At 43.0% G+C, this 16,995-nt stretch overlaps 1 protein-coding gene across 1 annotated transcript in view; it reads left to right on the top strand.

The window, feature by feature from the left end:
- The window catches only part of Fam13a (family with sequence similarity 13 member A), a 93,920-nt gene that overhangs the window by 66,679 nt on the left and 10,246 nt on the right, over nt 1–16,995 (top strand). The window contains exons 8-14 of the mRNA XM_059256695.1: nt 3,897–4,101; nt 4,585–4,723; nt 5,337–5,418; nt 6,197–6,417; nt 7,091–7,174; nt 13,979–14,074; nt 15,891–15,974. Coding sequence (XP_059112678.1) covers nt 3,897–4,101; nt 4,585–4,723; nt 5,337–5,418; nt 6,197–6,417; nt 7,091–7,174; nt 13,979–14,074; nt 15,891–15,974 — 911 coding nt within the window. The remainder of the gene's footprint in view (nt 1–3,896; nt 4,102–4,584; nt 4,724–5,336; nt 5,419–6,196; nt 6,418–7,090; nt 7,175–13,978; nt 14,075–15,890; nt 15,975–16,995) is intronic.

Genomic DNA, 16,995 nt, shown 5'->3' with positions numbered 1-16,995 from the left:
ATGTACAAGCACCTCTTTGAACAGCTAAAAGGAGAGTTATGACATTGTGCCAAACAATAATGGCTCTAAATATCATCTCCCTTAATTTCATCCAGATTTCTTATAAGTAAGTCATTCCAATCACCAGTTTCTTGTATATAGACAATGGCTCCAGCCAGATAACAGAGTGCAGCTGTCTCAATGCCCTGCACCAGCATTGCTCAGAGGTGAAGTCCTTCCTCTCATGGATTCTTTCCCCCGATGCCCCTGTGGACTGTGGTATCTGAATTAAGACTCCTCAGAACCCATTCTTATCACTTAGATAGCAGGAACACAGCTTTTATATTTGTTATTTCTGATGACCTGCTATGATGTCAAATGACCTGAATGAATTAGTTTTTTAATAAAAAAAAAAGAGTCATGATTATATCTAGAGTTCATTGTGAGTGTACTGAAGGGAGTTTTATTTGAAAACGAAAATGCGCTCACTTTATGGCCTGCTGTGGGAGAAGAGTCAAGTGTGAAGCCTTGCATCTCTTCTCTTGTCCCTTTGAATACTTTTGCAATATCCTTGTTTCAATGCTCTAGAGTTACTAAATCTAAAATACTTGTCAAGCAGCTGTTAGAAATGGCTGGTGGTGCATCCTCAAAACCGGCTCTCTACAAAGCAATGAAATTGCATATACTGTGCTTCACACTATTTAGGGAAGTTGCCTGGCTGCCTAGTTGGGTGAATATTAGCAAATGTAAGCTAGAATATTTCAGACTAAAATGTGGAACTGGCTGCATTGACTCTTTAGTATATATATGTGATTCATGCTACATGTCAGTTTGTGGCTTTCTGAAATGGGATCCTTTAAATTTGAGACTGTGTGGAAGAGAGAAAAGGGGGACACTCACGTGTTCTATGTCGCAGAAGCAGGGAATTCTCCACTTCTGTTCCACCTGTAGACCAATGATATGACAGTCCTCTATTTTGTTAAAGCTGAAATTCACAATGACTTTACATCTCTAATCTTTCAATAATGGATTCATCTACCCTACCTATGTGCTTCAGTGGGAAAATGCTACAATTTCCTCAGCCATTTTATTTCCTGTTCAACATTGGTAATTCTAGGAAAGGATGTATTTGGATTTTCTAGTTTACTTGTTTTCCTTTGTTTTGTTTTGTTTGTCATTGAATTGACTGCTTCATGACAGAGACACAAAATAAAGCTATATCAAACAAGAGAATGGATAGATGGCTTCAGGTTAGCTGCCAAGCACCACTTTTAATTCAGTCTGTTTATAATGAATTCATGATCATAGAGACCAAATGGTGGAAAACTCAAAGACATTTTCATTTTAGAAAATGTATTCTTCTGGATTAAAATTCAAATTGAGGGTGTCAGGATCAAAAGTAAGATCATTTCAAACTCTATTTCTTTTTTCTTGATGAATAGAAATGTCCAACTAACTAGCACACTCTTGTGCCAATATCAACATCATACTTTGTTATATCAAAGTCTCACATCCCTCCAAAGCAGCTCTCACTCCCCTTAATTGTTTACTCCTCTGTAGAGAGCCTATGGCCAGCTGCATGGCTGCTTAGGCCGTCTTAACCCTCTCCCAGTCTGGGCTGAGTTCATTTTTGTCTTAGGAAATGGGAGACACAGTCTGGTCAGTTTAACAGTCTCATCCTCTGCAACTTAACACTAAACTTTACGATTCCCCCAGATTTTCCCTTGTCCTGGCTCTCTCCTTTCCTGGTGCTTTTCATCCTTTTATGTTGGTTGAGCTGCTCAGTCCTAAACCTGCTACTTAGCCGACAGAGACCGATACCGTTCGTCCAAAGAATGAGATGGTTGTGTCCAGGGTTAGCCACATGAGTTGCCCCATGTTTTGAGACTCAATAAACAGGACTTTTTTTTTTTTGCCCCTTGAACATTTTGTATTTTTCAAAATATTTATCTGTGTTCTCAGATAGCTTGAGTTCCTTTAAACTTTTCAAACCTTGTTCTTTATGACTTAGTATTTCAGGTGAGCATGCTTAGCTTTCCTGTTTTGCTGTGAAGTCTTCCTGAGCTTTAGGCGGTCATCACTGATTTTGTAGTTCTGGCACATTCTAAAACAAAGCATTGACTTAGAAGTTAGAAGGCAAGAGGGCAGACCCACTCTTCTCACTGCCTGGGGGCTGGTTCTTAACTTCTTCAGATCCCAGTAGCCTTATCTCTCAGCAGCCTGGGATCAGTAGTTCTCAAACTTGGTGATCATGGGGGCACTTGAATCATTTGGACAGCTTTTAAGTGTGTGCACTCTGGTGTGTGTGTGTGTGTGTGTGTGTGTGTGTGTGTGTGTGTTTATGTGTATAGATGAACATGTGTGTACCTGTTTGTCAGCCTGCTTGTCAGTCATGTCTGGACCTTCACTTAAATACATTGTATATGAGGTGAGTTAAGGATTTGTATCTTGATACTTGTTACCTGTTTCCCTGGGTTACTCTAAACATGTACCAAGGGTGAGAGGTTTTAAGAACGCAGTTAACCTGGCTCTGACATTCTGGGATTACAATCTTGTCTTTCTAGATACAAAGCTTAAGCACATTTATTTTATATAGCTGCATACATTTTCAAGCTTCATAGTTGAAGGAGCAGCTAGGTGTTCGCTTCTTCAAACTCTAAGGATCCCAGAAGCTAAGGTCATGGCAAGTACTAACTGGCCTTATAGAGATCACTGAATGGCAAGTGCATTTGAAGCTCACAGTGCAGAGTATTACAAGTGGAAAATGGCGTGCCATACAAGATTTACTTTGAAATCTTTTAGATATAGTTTTAAAGCTTTTCTTAATATTTATTTTGTACAGGGCAGGGGATGTGTTGCACCTGTGCCACAGCGAACATGTGGAGCTTAGAAAACAGCTTGAAGAGTTGGTTCTCTCCTTCCACCATATGGGTTCCGGGCATCAAATTCTGCAAACCACAGGGAGAGGCATGCTAATCCTGTGTACTATGCAGAGAGGCACAAGGAGAAGCATGCTAATCCTGTGTATTATGCAGAGAGGCACAGGGAAAAGCATGCTAATCCTGTGTACTATGCAGAGAGGCACAGGGAGAAACATGCTAATCCTGTGTACTAGGCAGAGAGGCACAGGGAGAAGCATGCTAATCCTGTGTACTAGGCAGAGAGGCACAGGGAAAAGCATGCTAATCCTGTGTACTAGGCAGAGAGGCACAGGAAGAAGCATGCTAATCCTATGTACTATGCAGAGAGGCACAGGGAGAAGCATGCTAATCCTGTGTACTAGGCAGAGAGACACAGAGAGAAGCATGCTAATCTTGTGTACTAGGCAGAGAGGCACAGGGAGAAGCATGCTAATCCTGTGTACTAGATAGAGAGGCACAGAGAGAAGTATGCAAATCTTGTGTACTAGGCAGAGAGGCACAGGGAGAAGCATGCTAGTCCCATGTGCTAGGCAGAGGCACAGGGGTAAGGCTTCCCAAATGGCCCACACAGAGACTGTAAACCCTTGGTAAATAGTATCTCACAAGTCTAGCATGGCTCCTTAGTTATCAGAATTGTCATGGTTGTATGTGCACCCTCCCTGACACTCATCACTCTTTTGGTGGTGCTCCTGATTGGAAAGGTTTCACTCACCTGTGGGGGAAATTGGAATTAGACACAATTGGATATACACCTTACAGGCTGTTCCTCAGGGCAGCCCTAGCAAATTCTGTTTTGAACGGAAGTAAGAATGGAGATAAAGGCAGGTGGTGGGCATGAGGTACAGTGGTGATTTCAGTTAGACATAGTGCCTACTCTGGACCTTGGATCTGAAGTGAGAAACCACTTAGTGGGTAGTAACCTAAAACCTTCAGGGCACCTGGGTAATGATGCCTCCAAGAGCAGTGTTCACCTCTTAAACCACATCTGTTTTCCAGAGCCCCTCCCTTCCTGGCAGCAAGAGAATGTGGACTCTGATGAAGCCCGCCTCTCCCCGCAGGCTGGGCGCCTGATTCACCAGCTTCTGGATGAGGACAGTGACCCCATGCTGTCCCCCAGGTTCTATGCCTATGGGCAGAGCAGGCAGTACCTGGATGACACAGAAGTACCTCCATCTCCGCCAAATTCCCATTCTTTCATGAGGTATGTTCAATGCTGTTGATAAGCAACTCCACCAGTCACATGACACTGGAACAGAGGGAAGGGCTAGCCCATTGATGGCTAGCCCTTTTGTAAAACTTAAGTTGGGAATCTGTGCAAAGACACACCTCTATCCTAGTACACAAGCTGTGTTGGAGTTTCCGCTTGAGCTATGGCCCAACTGCAGATCTCATTTTGAATTCCAATTAGCGCCTCCTTTCCAAGGCTCTGTCAAATTTAACATTCAGTCTTACAGTCAATTTCAGATTGTTCTGATAATGTAAGTGGAAGTGAGAGAAACACAGACCTATTTAATAGGTGGCATATGCAGAACTCCAAGTCAGAAAATGCACCCATCCACTTGGTTTTATCAAAAGGGAGAAGATATTTTCATTCCTCTGTGCTATATTCTCTCATACCCCAAAGCCCCTTCCCATAATTACTGGTTTTTCACAGGGCTGCTAACCCAGACCATGTTCTTTACAGGCGGAGAAGCTCTTCCCTTGGGTCCTACGATGATGAGCAAGAGGACTTGACACCTGTGCAGCTCACCCGAAGGATCCAGACCCTTAAAAAGAAGATCCGCAAGTTTGAGGACAGGTTTGAAGAGGAGAGGAAGTACAGAGTGAGTTCTCTGTGGGGTCTCCTCACCCCAACACACCCTTCAGGATGTAGAGCAGTGGCTCTCAACCTGTGGGTCACGACCCCCTTGGAGGTCACATATCAAATATCCTGCATAATCGCATAATCAGATATTTACATTACGAATCATAACAGTAGCAGAATTACAGTTATGAAGTAGCAATGAAGTAATTTTATGGTTGGGGGTCACCATACGTGTATTAAAGAGTCACAGCATTAGGAAAGTTGAGAACCACTGATGCAGAGGATACCAGAAGCTGATAAAAAAGGGAATTTTATTTGTTGAGCTGAAATTTGATTCAAGATTATCTTCTACGGTTTCCTCCTTGCGGGCTCCCTCCACTGTTGGCTCTGTCTTAGTTTCCCAAGCCAGGGACAAGAGGGGATTTTTCAGAGGGGTTGCAGTGTAAGCCCACAAACGCCTTCACTTCCTTCTCCATCAGCCTCATGAGCTGAAACATACCAATAGTAGAAAAGGAGATATGGACCTCACAGGAGTCCGTGATCATAAAGGTCCGTTACTTTGCCCTTAAGGAAGTCTGTGGGAGTATCAGAAATAAGCAGTAAAATATTTACTCTAGGCTTTCTTTTCCCAGCCCTCCCACAGCGATAAAGCAGCCAACCCAGAGGTTCTGAAGTGGACAAATGACTTGGCCAAATTCCGGAAACAGCTTAAAGGTAAGTGAAGTTGTGGACCCATGGCGTAGACTGATATGCAACTAACCGGGAGCCAAATCCCTGGGTCCTTCTGAGTGTCATCACTGGGGTGTCCCGGGCCTGAAGACACTTCCCAGTTCCCCCAGGTCTTTATGGGACACCATCCCAACACCTTTTATAGCCTCACATCAAACCAGACCAGACCATATATGAATTCCTCAACCTGTCTTCATTTCCACACACTTCTCCTAGAAGGATGGTTTCACATCAATACTTCCGAAGCAGCAGTTTAATCTAAAGGTGCACTTGCTGGAGTGTTAGAAAGCATCTCATCAGAGATGAATCTGTGAGAAGAGTGAGGGCCCTTCCCCTCAGACAGCTTGCTGTATTTCGGGGCTGGTCACAGAAACAACTCAATGGAGTAAATAAAATGGGGTATGTAGGTTGGATGAAAAACAACAGTCAGTGTCTGGTTTTAGATCAGCACATCTATACGCACTAAGAGAATGCATTGAAACTGCCCATTTCTGAACTCAGAGCCTAGGCCTATGTAGCCAAAAATCAGGTGCTAAAAGCTAACACTTTCCTGGGAATTAGAGTTTGGGAAACATTTCTGAAGATCCAGGAAGAGCCTATTAGTTTGGTTTGTGTAGTGATCCAGGGATTTTCTCTTACACTATAATTCAATACTCTGTGAAAAGAAGTCATAGCTAAGCAGTTATTGACATGGCAGTTAAAGCAGTCTGGGTCCAGCCAACCTCAGCCTCATGGATCTCTGTTTCCAAATCTAATTGCCTAGAGTCGAAACTAAAGATCTCTGAAGAGGACCTCACCCCCAGGACACGGCAACGAAGCAACACACTCCCCAAGAGCTTTGGTTCCCAGCTAGAAAAGGAAGATGAGAAGAAGCAAGAACTGGTGGATAAAGCCATCAGGCCCAGCGTGGAAGCTACACTGGAGTGCATACAGAGGAAGCTCCAAGAGAAGCGAGAGGAGTCTAGCCGTCCTGAGGACATTAAGGTATGATGCTGTCAGGGAGCCTGGGGGAACGCCCATCCTAAGTCAGTGCAGCCAGCATTGAGAGAACACAGGCCATGTAGATGGCTGTTGATATCTTTACCACACTTACCTCCTGCTCAGCTCGCTTCCCAGCCAGGAGTTCCTCTCCTCTCCTGTCTCCTGGTATGACAAGCCCAGTGAATGGGGGAAGAGGACAAGGGACAGGGCATGTCACATGAATCCCAACAAGCACAATGATACCTTTTAAAAGCTGGAGTGTTTCACCTGTGGGTACTTTGGTTTCTGACTACCGATTGAAAGAAGATTGCTCTTTGGACTCCACAGCAGAATGAACTTATTGAGGTTAATAGATGGCTTGACTCTCTGAGTAGAGGGATTATACGCAAATTTTTAAGAGCATGTAGCCGACAACTGCAGCTATTGCTGGACCCATTTAAGTCAGTCCATGTCTTCAGTGGGTCTTTCCTGCCATGTGGGTGTTCCAGGTAGCTGGTGACAATGGTGCTGTGCACTCTGTGTTTCTGGTGGGAGGTCAAGAGGCTCTCTCATTCCTATGTGAGCTTTGGGCACAGTATTTAAACCCTTCCTTTAGATGAGCTTGACAAAATAAAGAAGGTGGAATGTGCTCAAATGTGTTTCCCATATTTTATTTCTTACCACTGTGTTTACACAGGATATGACCAAGGACCAAATTGCCAATGAGAAAGTGGCCCTGCAGAAAGCGCTTCTATACTATGAAAGCATCCACGGGAGGCCGGTATGTGATGTACCAAACCTTCTCATGAGGGTCGGTTGTCTGGTTTAGGAAGGTTTCTACAATTTAGTGCCATCTAGGAAATAGGGCCTTCAAAAGTATTAGACCTTGAACTTAATTGAATCCCAACAAACATGAGTCTGCAAGTAAACTTAAGTTGCTAATATTCTATTGAAAGGGAAGAGAGGTAAAGGATGGAAGGGAGCATATAGAGTGCATAAAATTCTGAAAGAAAGTGACCTCCTGCCCAAGTCAGCCCTATAAGCTGCAGGTGACTCTAAGCTTCCACAGCCATATTATAAAGGGATTAAGCTTGAACATCTGTCATAAAACTGTTACTCTGCGCTGCAGGACACAGCCAGCATTTCTAAAGGATTCCTGACGGTGTGTAGCACCGAAAGTGTGAAGTCCGTAATGTAGTTTTGCCTTTTTATCATATCAGGAAGCATCTGAGGTGGCTTGGCATTTAGCAAGCGTATGTTGGGTGGTTCTTGCTAGCTCTAGGGAAGCCAGTAGTGAGGCAGGCTTCTGCTCTCTTCCTTGGGGGACTTAGATATTCTTGTTGTCCATTACTCTTCATAATCTTCTTTTCAGACAGTTGACAAGAAATGCCGGGGTGTGGTGGCACATGCCTTCAATCCCAGCACTCAGGAGGCAGAGGCAGGTGGATCTCTGTGAGTTTGAGGCCAGCCTGGTCTGCAGAGTGAGTTCCAGGACAGGCAGGGCTACACAGAGAAAACCTATCTCAAAAAAACAAAAAAAAATCAAAGAAAAAAAAATGCAACAGCAACAGCAGTTCCCCCAGGCAGGATGAGGAAGCATGAAGTTTAGATTCATGGATTTTCACAAAGCCCCCAAATACGGGACTCTCTTCCTCCACTCTATCATAACTACTAATTTAATGAATTAATGGAATTAATTTAATCTTTTCTTCTAAATGATACTCTCTTTTCAGTGCAGAAGCTCCCAGAATGATATATTAAGCTCCTTTTTAAACAAGGCACAGTATTAGTCCAGGTTCTTCAGGGGCTAGGCAAACCCTCTACCCCAGAACTATCCCTCCAATCATGGGTTGGGGTGAGGGGGGTGAGGATTCTGGGTGTTGTTTACCTAATAGTGAACCTAATTCTCAGTGACTGGCACACAACTTGTCACACAGTGTAAGCCCAGGGACTATCCACAGAAGGTATCCAGGTGTTCTCCATTGCATTTTAGTTCTCAACAGATCAGGTTTTTGTTGTTTGTTTCATTTTATTTTGTTTTAATGCTGGCACCGGTGCTGATTCATTTTGCTGGACTGTTCCGGCAATGGAAAAATACTAGAACTCTGGGATAATGTTCATGGTTCAGCCAAGTTTGGCTTTAGATTTTTTTTTTATTTGAAGGCACTGAACCAAATAGTAAGTGCTCCAGAGTTCAAAGATTGTGAAATGTTGTCCTTCTGTCCTGGAGTATTCAGGACCATGAGAAGCAGAATTGAACTGTTGTGAGCAGAGAAGAGCCCCTTTGCCACGGGAGCTCAGAATCCCGAGTGTGGAACTTGTGGCCACTAGAGGGCTTCTGTGACACTGTTTTCCCTTTGCATACTTCTTTCCCTTGCACGGATTCTAGCTGGAATATTGACAGTCCGTCAAAAGCTTCCTGGCCGGGGTCTCCCTCCTAAGAGAGCACACAGCTGCATTCTAAGAGGATCAACCCTCATTGTTGCTTCGCTGGTTTGTGTGGTGGAGGGATTTTTGTTGTTGTTGCTGATGCTGTTGTTTTTGTTTTTTCATGGCTTTCAGCTGGGAAGATTTTCATTCTATCTGTATCTCATTCCACAGTGCAGACACCCTGAGCTTCAGAATTGTAGGAATTCTGCTTGGCAGAGACCTCGTGCTACTTAAGTAATCACCTGAACTCTTGGTATTTGGTTGATAGAGATCTGTGATGGGTTGTCATGGCAGGAAAAAGAGACACACAGAGACATTTAACAGAGGACGTGAAACAGCAGCTTTGGGACTGCATAGTAAATGACGGTTCTCACCGCTGCTACAGTCATGTGTTCTGCTCTCTCCTGCCCTTGACATTAGATGACCACAGTGGGGCGAAGAGGGTACTCTTCTTACCTGCCTGTTATTAAGAATACAAAGTTTTAGTGTTCCCTTTCAGATAGATCAAGATTCAAGCATCTCACAAGGTAGAGAACAAGTTGCCGAACAAATATTAATGTCATTTATCTCTGTTCCCAAGTCTCTCTGCCTCTCTCTGGGTCACAATGTTCTAACCTCCTCAGAAAAAAAAGCAAACTTGCCTTGATATTTGGCCAATCTGAAAATCGAAGTAAATTTTTATTTCTTAGATTTCTGCTATAGTTAAACCCTAAACATAAACACAATTACACAAAAAGTACATACATTTCCGATGCTAAGCTGTCATTCCAAGTTCCTTTATCTCATAAAACAGACTCAGACTCAGAACTCGTGGGTTGTTTTTTGTTTTTTGTTTTTTGTTTTTTGTTTTTTTTTTTTTTTTTTTTTTTTTTCTAAGTCTGCAGATTCCAATTTAACAGGCCATTGACCACCAGGATCATAGCCAAACGGTCATGTGCTACACAGCTCTCAGCAAAGCTGTTTGCTTTAACTGAGCACACCGTAGATGGACATGTGTGGCATACAAAAACAAGTGGGCTTATCATTCTGTGTGCGCTATTATTGAAGTGTGTCCTTTTCAACAAGAGTGTTGGAAGTCTTCAAAAAAACGATGTCACAGAAAAAAATATAACAAATAATTGAAGCCCCCTCCCCCATATCACCATTCATAATCAGTGTGCAGGGGGAGAGAATAGGTTGCTTGACCAGTGCAAGAATTCTTCCTAATTCTTTCCCTCACTAGTATATTTTAACTCTGTGTTTCTTTTCTTTTTTTTAGGGGGGGGGGTGGTGAGACAGGGTTTCTCTGTGTAGCTTTTTGCCTTTCCTGGATCTCACTCTGCAGACCAGGCTAGCCTCGAACTCACAGAGATCCGCCTGCCTCTGCCTCCCGAGTGCTGGGATTAAAGGCGTGCGCCACCACCGCCCAGCCTTTAACTCTGTGTTTCAAAACCAAGTTGACTAACACAGTACTGAGTATAGCCAAGTTAACGTTTAAATTATAAGTCCATACATGGAGAGTAGCCTCTGGTTAGCCGTTGTTTTGGATTTTCTGGTCTTTACACAAACATCCTACCATTCTTAACTTACAAAAGAGTTGCCATTTTCTAAATTAATGGGCCCAGAGTGCAGCCGTTAGAAGAGCCCATGATCACACTGCTAGATCACTGCATGATCACACTGCTAGAGAGAAACCTGGGCTGGAGTCAGTACATCCGGTTCTCACTTAAGCTCTGTTGCCTTGGGGAATCATTACTCTTTGCAGTGCTCAGTTCTAGCCTCTAAAGACCAAGGTTTGTCTAGCTCTAAGAGTCTATGGCTCTAATTTTGTCTTTATCATCAAAGTAAATAGGTCACTTGTCTTGCCATTCACCTTTACATCCACATAACATCAGCTAAATGTTGTAGAAAAGTTTTGTTTGAGGATAAGAGAAAACCATCACATTGTAAAAGCAGGCACATTGGGCTGTCCAAGCTTTATGATTTCTAGCCAGGATTTGCCTGGTTAAATGTGAACAGTTATTGGGTAAGTGTCCCCTTTAGGTTTTAAAATAGTGTCTGACTCTGGCAGAGTAATCAAAATCAGGGAAGTAAGTGAGTAGGGCTGTTTCTATGTCACTCTGAAGACAGAATGGAAATGCCGCTGCATCCCTATCTTCTTGTCTCATGTTTATTGTTTGTTTGTTTGTTTGTTTGTTTGTTTGTTTGTTTTAAGATAGAGTCTCACTATGTAGACCTGGAACTTGCTATGTAGACTAGGCTGGTCTTGAACACACAGAAATCCACCTGCCTCTGCCTCCTGAGTTCTAGAATTAAAGGAATGTGCCACCACGCTGGCTAATGTTGTTTTGCTTTGTCATAAGAAATACATCTTAATAAGAACTCGGTTTCCACACATTGCGAAGCCATTTAGTTCTACTACTTAAATGTAAACTAAGGCTTTGTAAGAGGGGAGAAAGAATTTTGAAGAGATAGCATATACATGTTTGGCCTAAAGTAATTTTCAAGTTAATTTTGAGTCATCAACTGTTTTCTGAACTGACCTCTTGAGTTTACCATCAGAACGTGGTGCACAGAGAATTCTGACAGCCAGCGTGGTTGGTATAAGCTGAGGAGTGTGATGAACAAGCCATAACTTCACCCATGTGCCAAATGGCTCTCCAGAATGTGCTACCCTTGCCTGCCGACACAGCTCGAGTGTTAGCCACTGTACTAGGTGTGCAGTAACAACAGTAGATCTGCTATTTCATATGAAATGACTTCCAAGTCGCTTTGCTGCCCTGACAGTCATTTTTAATAAAGTGACTGATTTTAAAATCCCATTTCATATGGCACATACTAGAAGCAGAAGCATGTCAACAACTCTTAAAATTGTGATAAAGAGGTGAACGGAGATTATTATTATTATTATTATTATTATTATTATTATTATTATTGCCAACAGCAGGAAATCCACAATGTATTGCAGTGCCCTGTTAGCTGGCGAAATTTATCCAAAGTGATTTACTATTGATCATGTTGAGAAAGACAGATACAAAAGCCACACAGGACAACATATTTACATAATCCAGAACCATCTTTGAAGTTAAATCTTCCAAAGACTAGAAGAAATGGTAAAGCTCCATACCTTATGTCATTTCCTACCTGAGAAACTCTTGCTTTCTCAGGCATGTAACAGTAATAGAATGCAGAAGCCCAGCAACCAAATCTAAAAATATACTTTACCTCATTGTGCATTGAGGTACCAAAGGAAATACATGCATATCTATGTGTTAGGCATACCTAGATAGGTTTGAAATATTCATTCACTAAAATTGCAGGCATGTATAGAATGTTTCCATTGGATGAGGTGCTAAAATACCTACTCAGTATATGAAAACATAAGCCCTCACATTCAACAAGCTATACTGTAAACAAGGAGATACATGTATGAACAACTATGATAGAATGTGAAAGTGAACTGGGCGTGGTGGCGCATGACTTTAATCCCAGCATTTAGGAGGCTAAGGTAAGTAAATCTTTGTAAGTTCGAGGCCAGTCTAGTTTACAAAATGAGTTCCAGCACAGCCAAGGCTGTTACACAGAGAAACCCTGTCTTGACAAAAACAAAACAAAACAAAAATGTAAAAGGGTTTGAAATTACAAGGCATTGTAAGTATGGGGTATGCTGTCTTAATTGGGATTTCTATTGCTGTGATAAACACTAGGACCAAAAGCAACTGAGGAAGGAAAGGGTTTATTTCATCTTACAGCTTATAGTCTACCATGAAGGGAAGTCAGAAACTCAAACAGGGCAGGAACCTAGAGGCAGGAGCCGATGCAGAGGCCATGGAGGAGTGCTGCTTACTGACTTGTTCATCCTGGCTTGCTCGGTGGTGGCTTTTTTTTTATAGCACCAAGGACCACCTGCCTAGGAGTGGTGTTGCCCACAATGAGTTGGCCCTCCCCCATCAATCATCAGTCAAGAAAATGCACCACAGGCCGATCTGGGGAGGGCATTTTCTCAACTGAGGTTCTCTCTTCGAAAACAACTGTGGTTTGGGTTAAGCTGATGTAAGAGTAGCCAGCACACATGGTGATGTGGAGGAAAGGATCATCCTTTCAGGATGGGGCACAAGGAAAGAGGGCTGTGCCAAGTTGGCTTCTGATCTGCAACTTCCAAATAAAGAAGAGAGAAACCCCCTCGCTTGCAGCGGGAATCACAGAATTAGGCATGAGATAACCTAGTCTATTCCCGGAGTTTGAAGTACAGTGGGGAAGGGAGAAGTCATAAATGATGAAGGGGTTTCAAATCCTACACAAGGAAGCGGAGCTGGATTCTGTCTTGCTGCATAGAGATTTTGAGCAGGGTGCCAGATAAAGAAAATGAGGATGAATCACCCAGTGGATTCCAGCAACGAAAGTTCCTTGAATACTCTCTGTCTGCCAGAATCGTACTTTTAGGAAGGAACAGTTTCACATGGAAGAAATGAACTCAAATAAGTTGACTAGAGTACCATGTGGTTATAATTATAGTAGAAACACTTGCCTTCTTCCTTGCACCCTCCAGATACACCATTTGGAGATTTTGAATCTTGAGTTCTAGATGTCAAGTTCAGGTCATCCGGCTTCGAAAACATGCAACTTTACATGCTGAGTCATCGCACATCATCGCCCCTTAAGGAGTTTTTTGTTTTGTTTTTTTTTGGGGGGGGGGTTAAATTTTATTTTTATGTGTATGGGTAATTTGCCTTCATGTATGTTTGTACACCGTGTACATGCATACCTGGAGCCCACAGAGGCAGGAAGAGGGCATTGGATCCCCTGGAACTGGTTACAGATGATTGTGAACTGCTGTATGAGTGCTGGGAATTGTACCTAGGTCCTCTGGAAAAGCAGTTAGCGCTTTTAACCCCTGAGCCATCTCTCCAGCCACCTGCCTTGTTTTAAAATGACCACAGTGACTAAGAATGCACCCCGTTATTCAGATCTAGAAGAAAGTGCCCTAGTGGCATAGTTTCCACTGATCAGCAGTGTAAATCTGCAGTATTTTTATTTGTTGACTAAATATTTTATCAGTTTAAATACATTTTGTAAATTGTAGCATCTTTGGGCCACAAAATTCCAGAGCATGCTGGGACAAGGGAGAGCATGACCTGGGAGCTGGCTTCTCACGTGTCCTGGTCTTGCTTTTCAGGTGACAAAGACTGAGCGTCAGATTATGAAGCCTCTGTATGATAGGTACCGACTGGTCAAACAGATCCTGTCCCGGGCCAGCACTGTCCCCATCATTGTGAGTGCGTCCTTTCTCTTTCTGTTGGCAGCCCCCCGGCTATGCTAAGAGCACCTGATTTGGTTAGGTTTCAACTACTGCTGTGAGGAACACATGACCAGGAAAGCGACTTGGGGAAGAAAGGGTTTGTTCTGGTTTATAGTCTGTCATGGAGGAAAGTCAGGGAAGGGACTCAAGGAAGGAACCTGGAGGGGAGAATTGATACAGAGGCCATGGTGGAACACTGCTTATTGGCTTGTTTTCCATGGCTTACTCAGCCTGCTTCCTTATACAACTCAGGACCACCTGCCTAGGGGTAGCACTTCCCATAGTGGGCTGGGCTCTCCCACATCAATCAGAAAATGCCTCACAGATATGCTCCAGGCCAATCCAATGAGGGCATTTTCTCAATTGAAGCTCCTTCCTCTCAGGTGACCCTAGCTTGCACAAAATTGACAAAAACTAACCAACACAGGGTCCTAAACATTCTATCACTGTGAGTGTAACCTTCCCTTTCTATTGGAGGAACCCCACCTATGCATACAGAATCCTAACTGTCATTCTCATTAAAGGTCAAGCTGTAGTAGTTGAACTATCCATTTATATCCATGTCTTACCGCCTGAGGAATGACTTGATCATATACACATTCCTCTGGCACTCATAGGGCCAACACCTAAACCCATTCCTTAGAGACAGCATAAGAGGTAGGGATGGACCTTCTCCAGGCTTTTCATCCCAAAGAGTGCCTCTCTGGTTTCTGTCTGTTATAATCTCTCCCCATTCACTGAAGGACCACTCCCTAAGAACTTCACCCGAGGAGGACCGTCTAAAGAGCTCCAATGAGAAGGTCCTTGTTTTGTAGATGATGGGGGTAGAGAGGGGGTGGAAGGAGAGAGCAGGAGCCTAGTGCTTGGGAAGCTGCCTACCATGGCCAGCATCCTGAGATATAACTGCTGTTAACACCGGGATTTGATCAAGGGGAAATAGTAGCTTGTGTCTGGCTGTGGGAAGTATTTTAACACTGACAGACTTTCCTTAGCCAGCCTGAGAATTCCCTCCCCAGGTTAGATATTGTTGAGATGTTAGTGCCTGTCCATCTCTTAGAGAAGCATTGCCTGATTCAGTACCCTTGTCTGCTGACACAGGGCCCTTGGTTTGATAGCACCCCTAAGACTTACTCTCTGTAGCTGCTACTATTATTATCTAGTGCTTCGTTTAGTCTTCTTATTTGTTTCTTTGTTTCTAGGCCTAGAGTATGCTCTCATATTTCTTTTAGTAGGGCACTTGTTTTTATGAATGAGAGACAATCCAGAGACTCTAGGCAGGTGTGATTAAAAAAATGTTACTCTTCTGCAAATTTCCTGCTGAATAAACTAATAAATAAAATGACTTAATGTAAATTGAGTCATTGTCTCTCACCAGTTAAGAACACCTAGGGTTCCTAAATAGGGTGAATGTACAACAGAGAAGTTCAACAGCCTTCACATGGTTGTTTGGCCTTGAACTACTCTCCTTACTAATGACAGTTAGTTGGCTGGGGCTAGGGAGGAGGGTGTGGGGGGTGAGTGCTTTTCTTGGGGGAGTCCTGAGAGTTGGGTTTGAAAAGCATGTGCATTCTTACTCTACTGTGTCCTGATTTGTGTGTGTAGGCTCTGAAGAGAGGATCCCCTTGAAAAAGAGCTTTGAGTGTATTAGTTTTGGGGGGAGGCTTTTGGTGGGAAATGGTTATTAAATGTAGTTAAAATACAGTAGTGAATACTGGTGTGGTCAAACGGTCTGAGCTATAAGGTGAGGAAAAGCGGTTCATAATATAACCTTTCTGTTAACTTGTCACAGGGGTCCCCTTCCAGCAAACGGAGAAGCCCTTTGCTGCAGCCAATTATCGAGGGCGAAACTGCTTCCTTCTTCAAGGAGAGAAAGGTGAAGAGCTTGGTGCTAACACTACCCTGCTAACCCCACCTGAAGGGACAGTCCTTGGGCAGTGGGTCTAGTAGCATTCCCTACAAGTCAGTAGCTACCCGAGCCAGCTGTGAACATTCATGACCTACTTCCCAAAGTTTTCTTCCAGTCTCCTCTTTGTTAACTTGTTCTGTTTTGCTTTTGCTTCGATCACAGAGACTGTTTTGTTCCTCACTTTGTTTTTCAAAACTCATGATTACTTCTTAGGAGCTATTTAGGTCCAAAGAGGAAAATTAAGCCCAAAGCAGAAGTGAGTTTTAAGAGGCCCGCCTGTCATAGTTTTGTGACAGTCTAAGGTGAAAGTGGTCATTTATTTCCTGTAGTTAGGCATGATTATCTCAGAATCATCTATTGAGGGTGATCAATTGAAAGCTTCATTTCCTTGCCTGAACTAAGGTAACCCACACTACAATACCTAATTTTAATGTATTAGACAGACGGTGCTTGATAATCACATCACTAAATAGAACCTGAATTATGGGTGCGGTACTGGAACAGCGGGGCTAGTGTGCTATAGTCTATCTTTAAAATTACAGCTATTTTCTCACAATACGCTTTGCTGTCAATGAAAGGCAGTGTGCTTTGTCCATTGTCGTTTTTTACCGATGAGCTGAATCTTGATAATTGAGCAAATTTGGATAGTTTGTATATGAAAATTAGCATGCTTCTTTCAGCAGCTTATAATGGACTTATTACCGGGTAAAAACATGCTCTTGAATACATGCAAGATGTGACACTTAATGATTGCCTCATTAAATAAATAGTAGGTATCCTAATGATGCTCCTCCTGGACAATGACACTCTACTCATTCTTATTCTTTAGCAAAAACTTTTTAGAAGACTATTGGGCTGCAGCTTACTGCCCACTGGCTCACACCATGACCACAATTACAAGCAATTTTGCAATGGTGACCTTGCTTTTGTAAATCCTGCCGTCTTTTGGTTCATTTTTTTCTTCTAATCAGACACAGTCATTAACATG

Source organism: Peromyscus eremicus, chromosome 3, assembly GCF_949786415.1.
Source record: "Peromyscus eremicus chromosome 3, PerEre_H2_v1, whole genome shotgun sequence".
In the NCBI taxonomy this organism is placed as follows: Eukaryota; Metazoa; Chordata; class Mammalia; order Rodentia; family Cricetidae; genus Peromyscus; species Peromyscus eremicus.
Note: the sequence above shows the minus strand (reverse complement) of the source record. Positions and strands in the feature narration are given on the sequence as shown.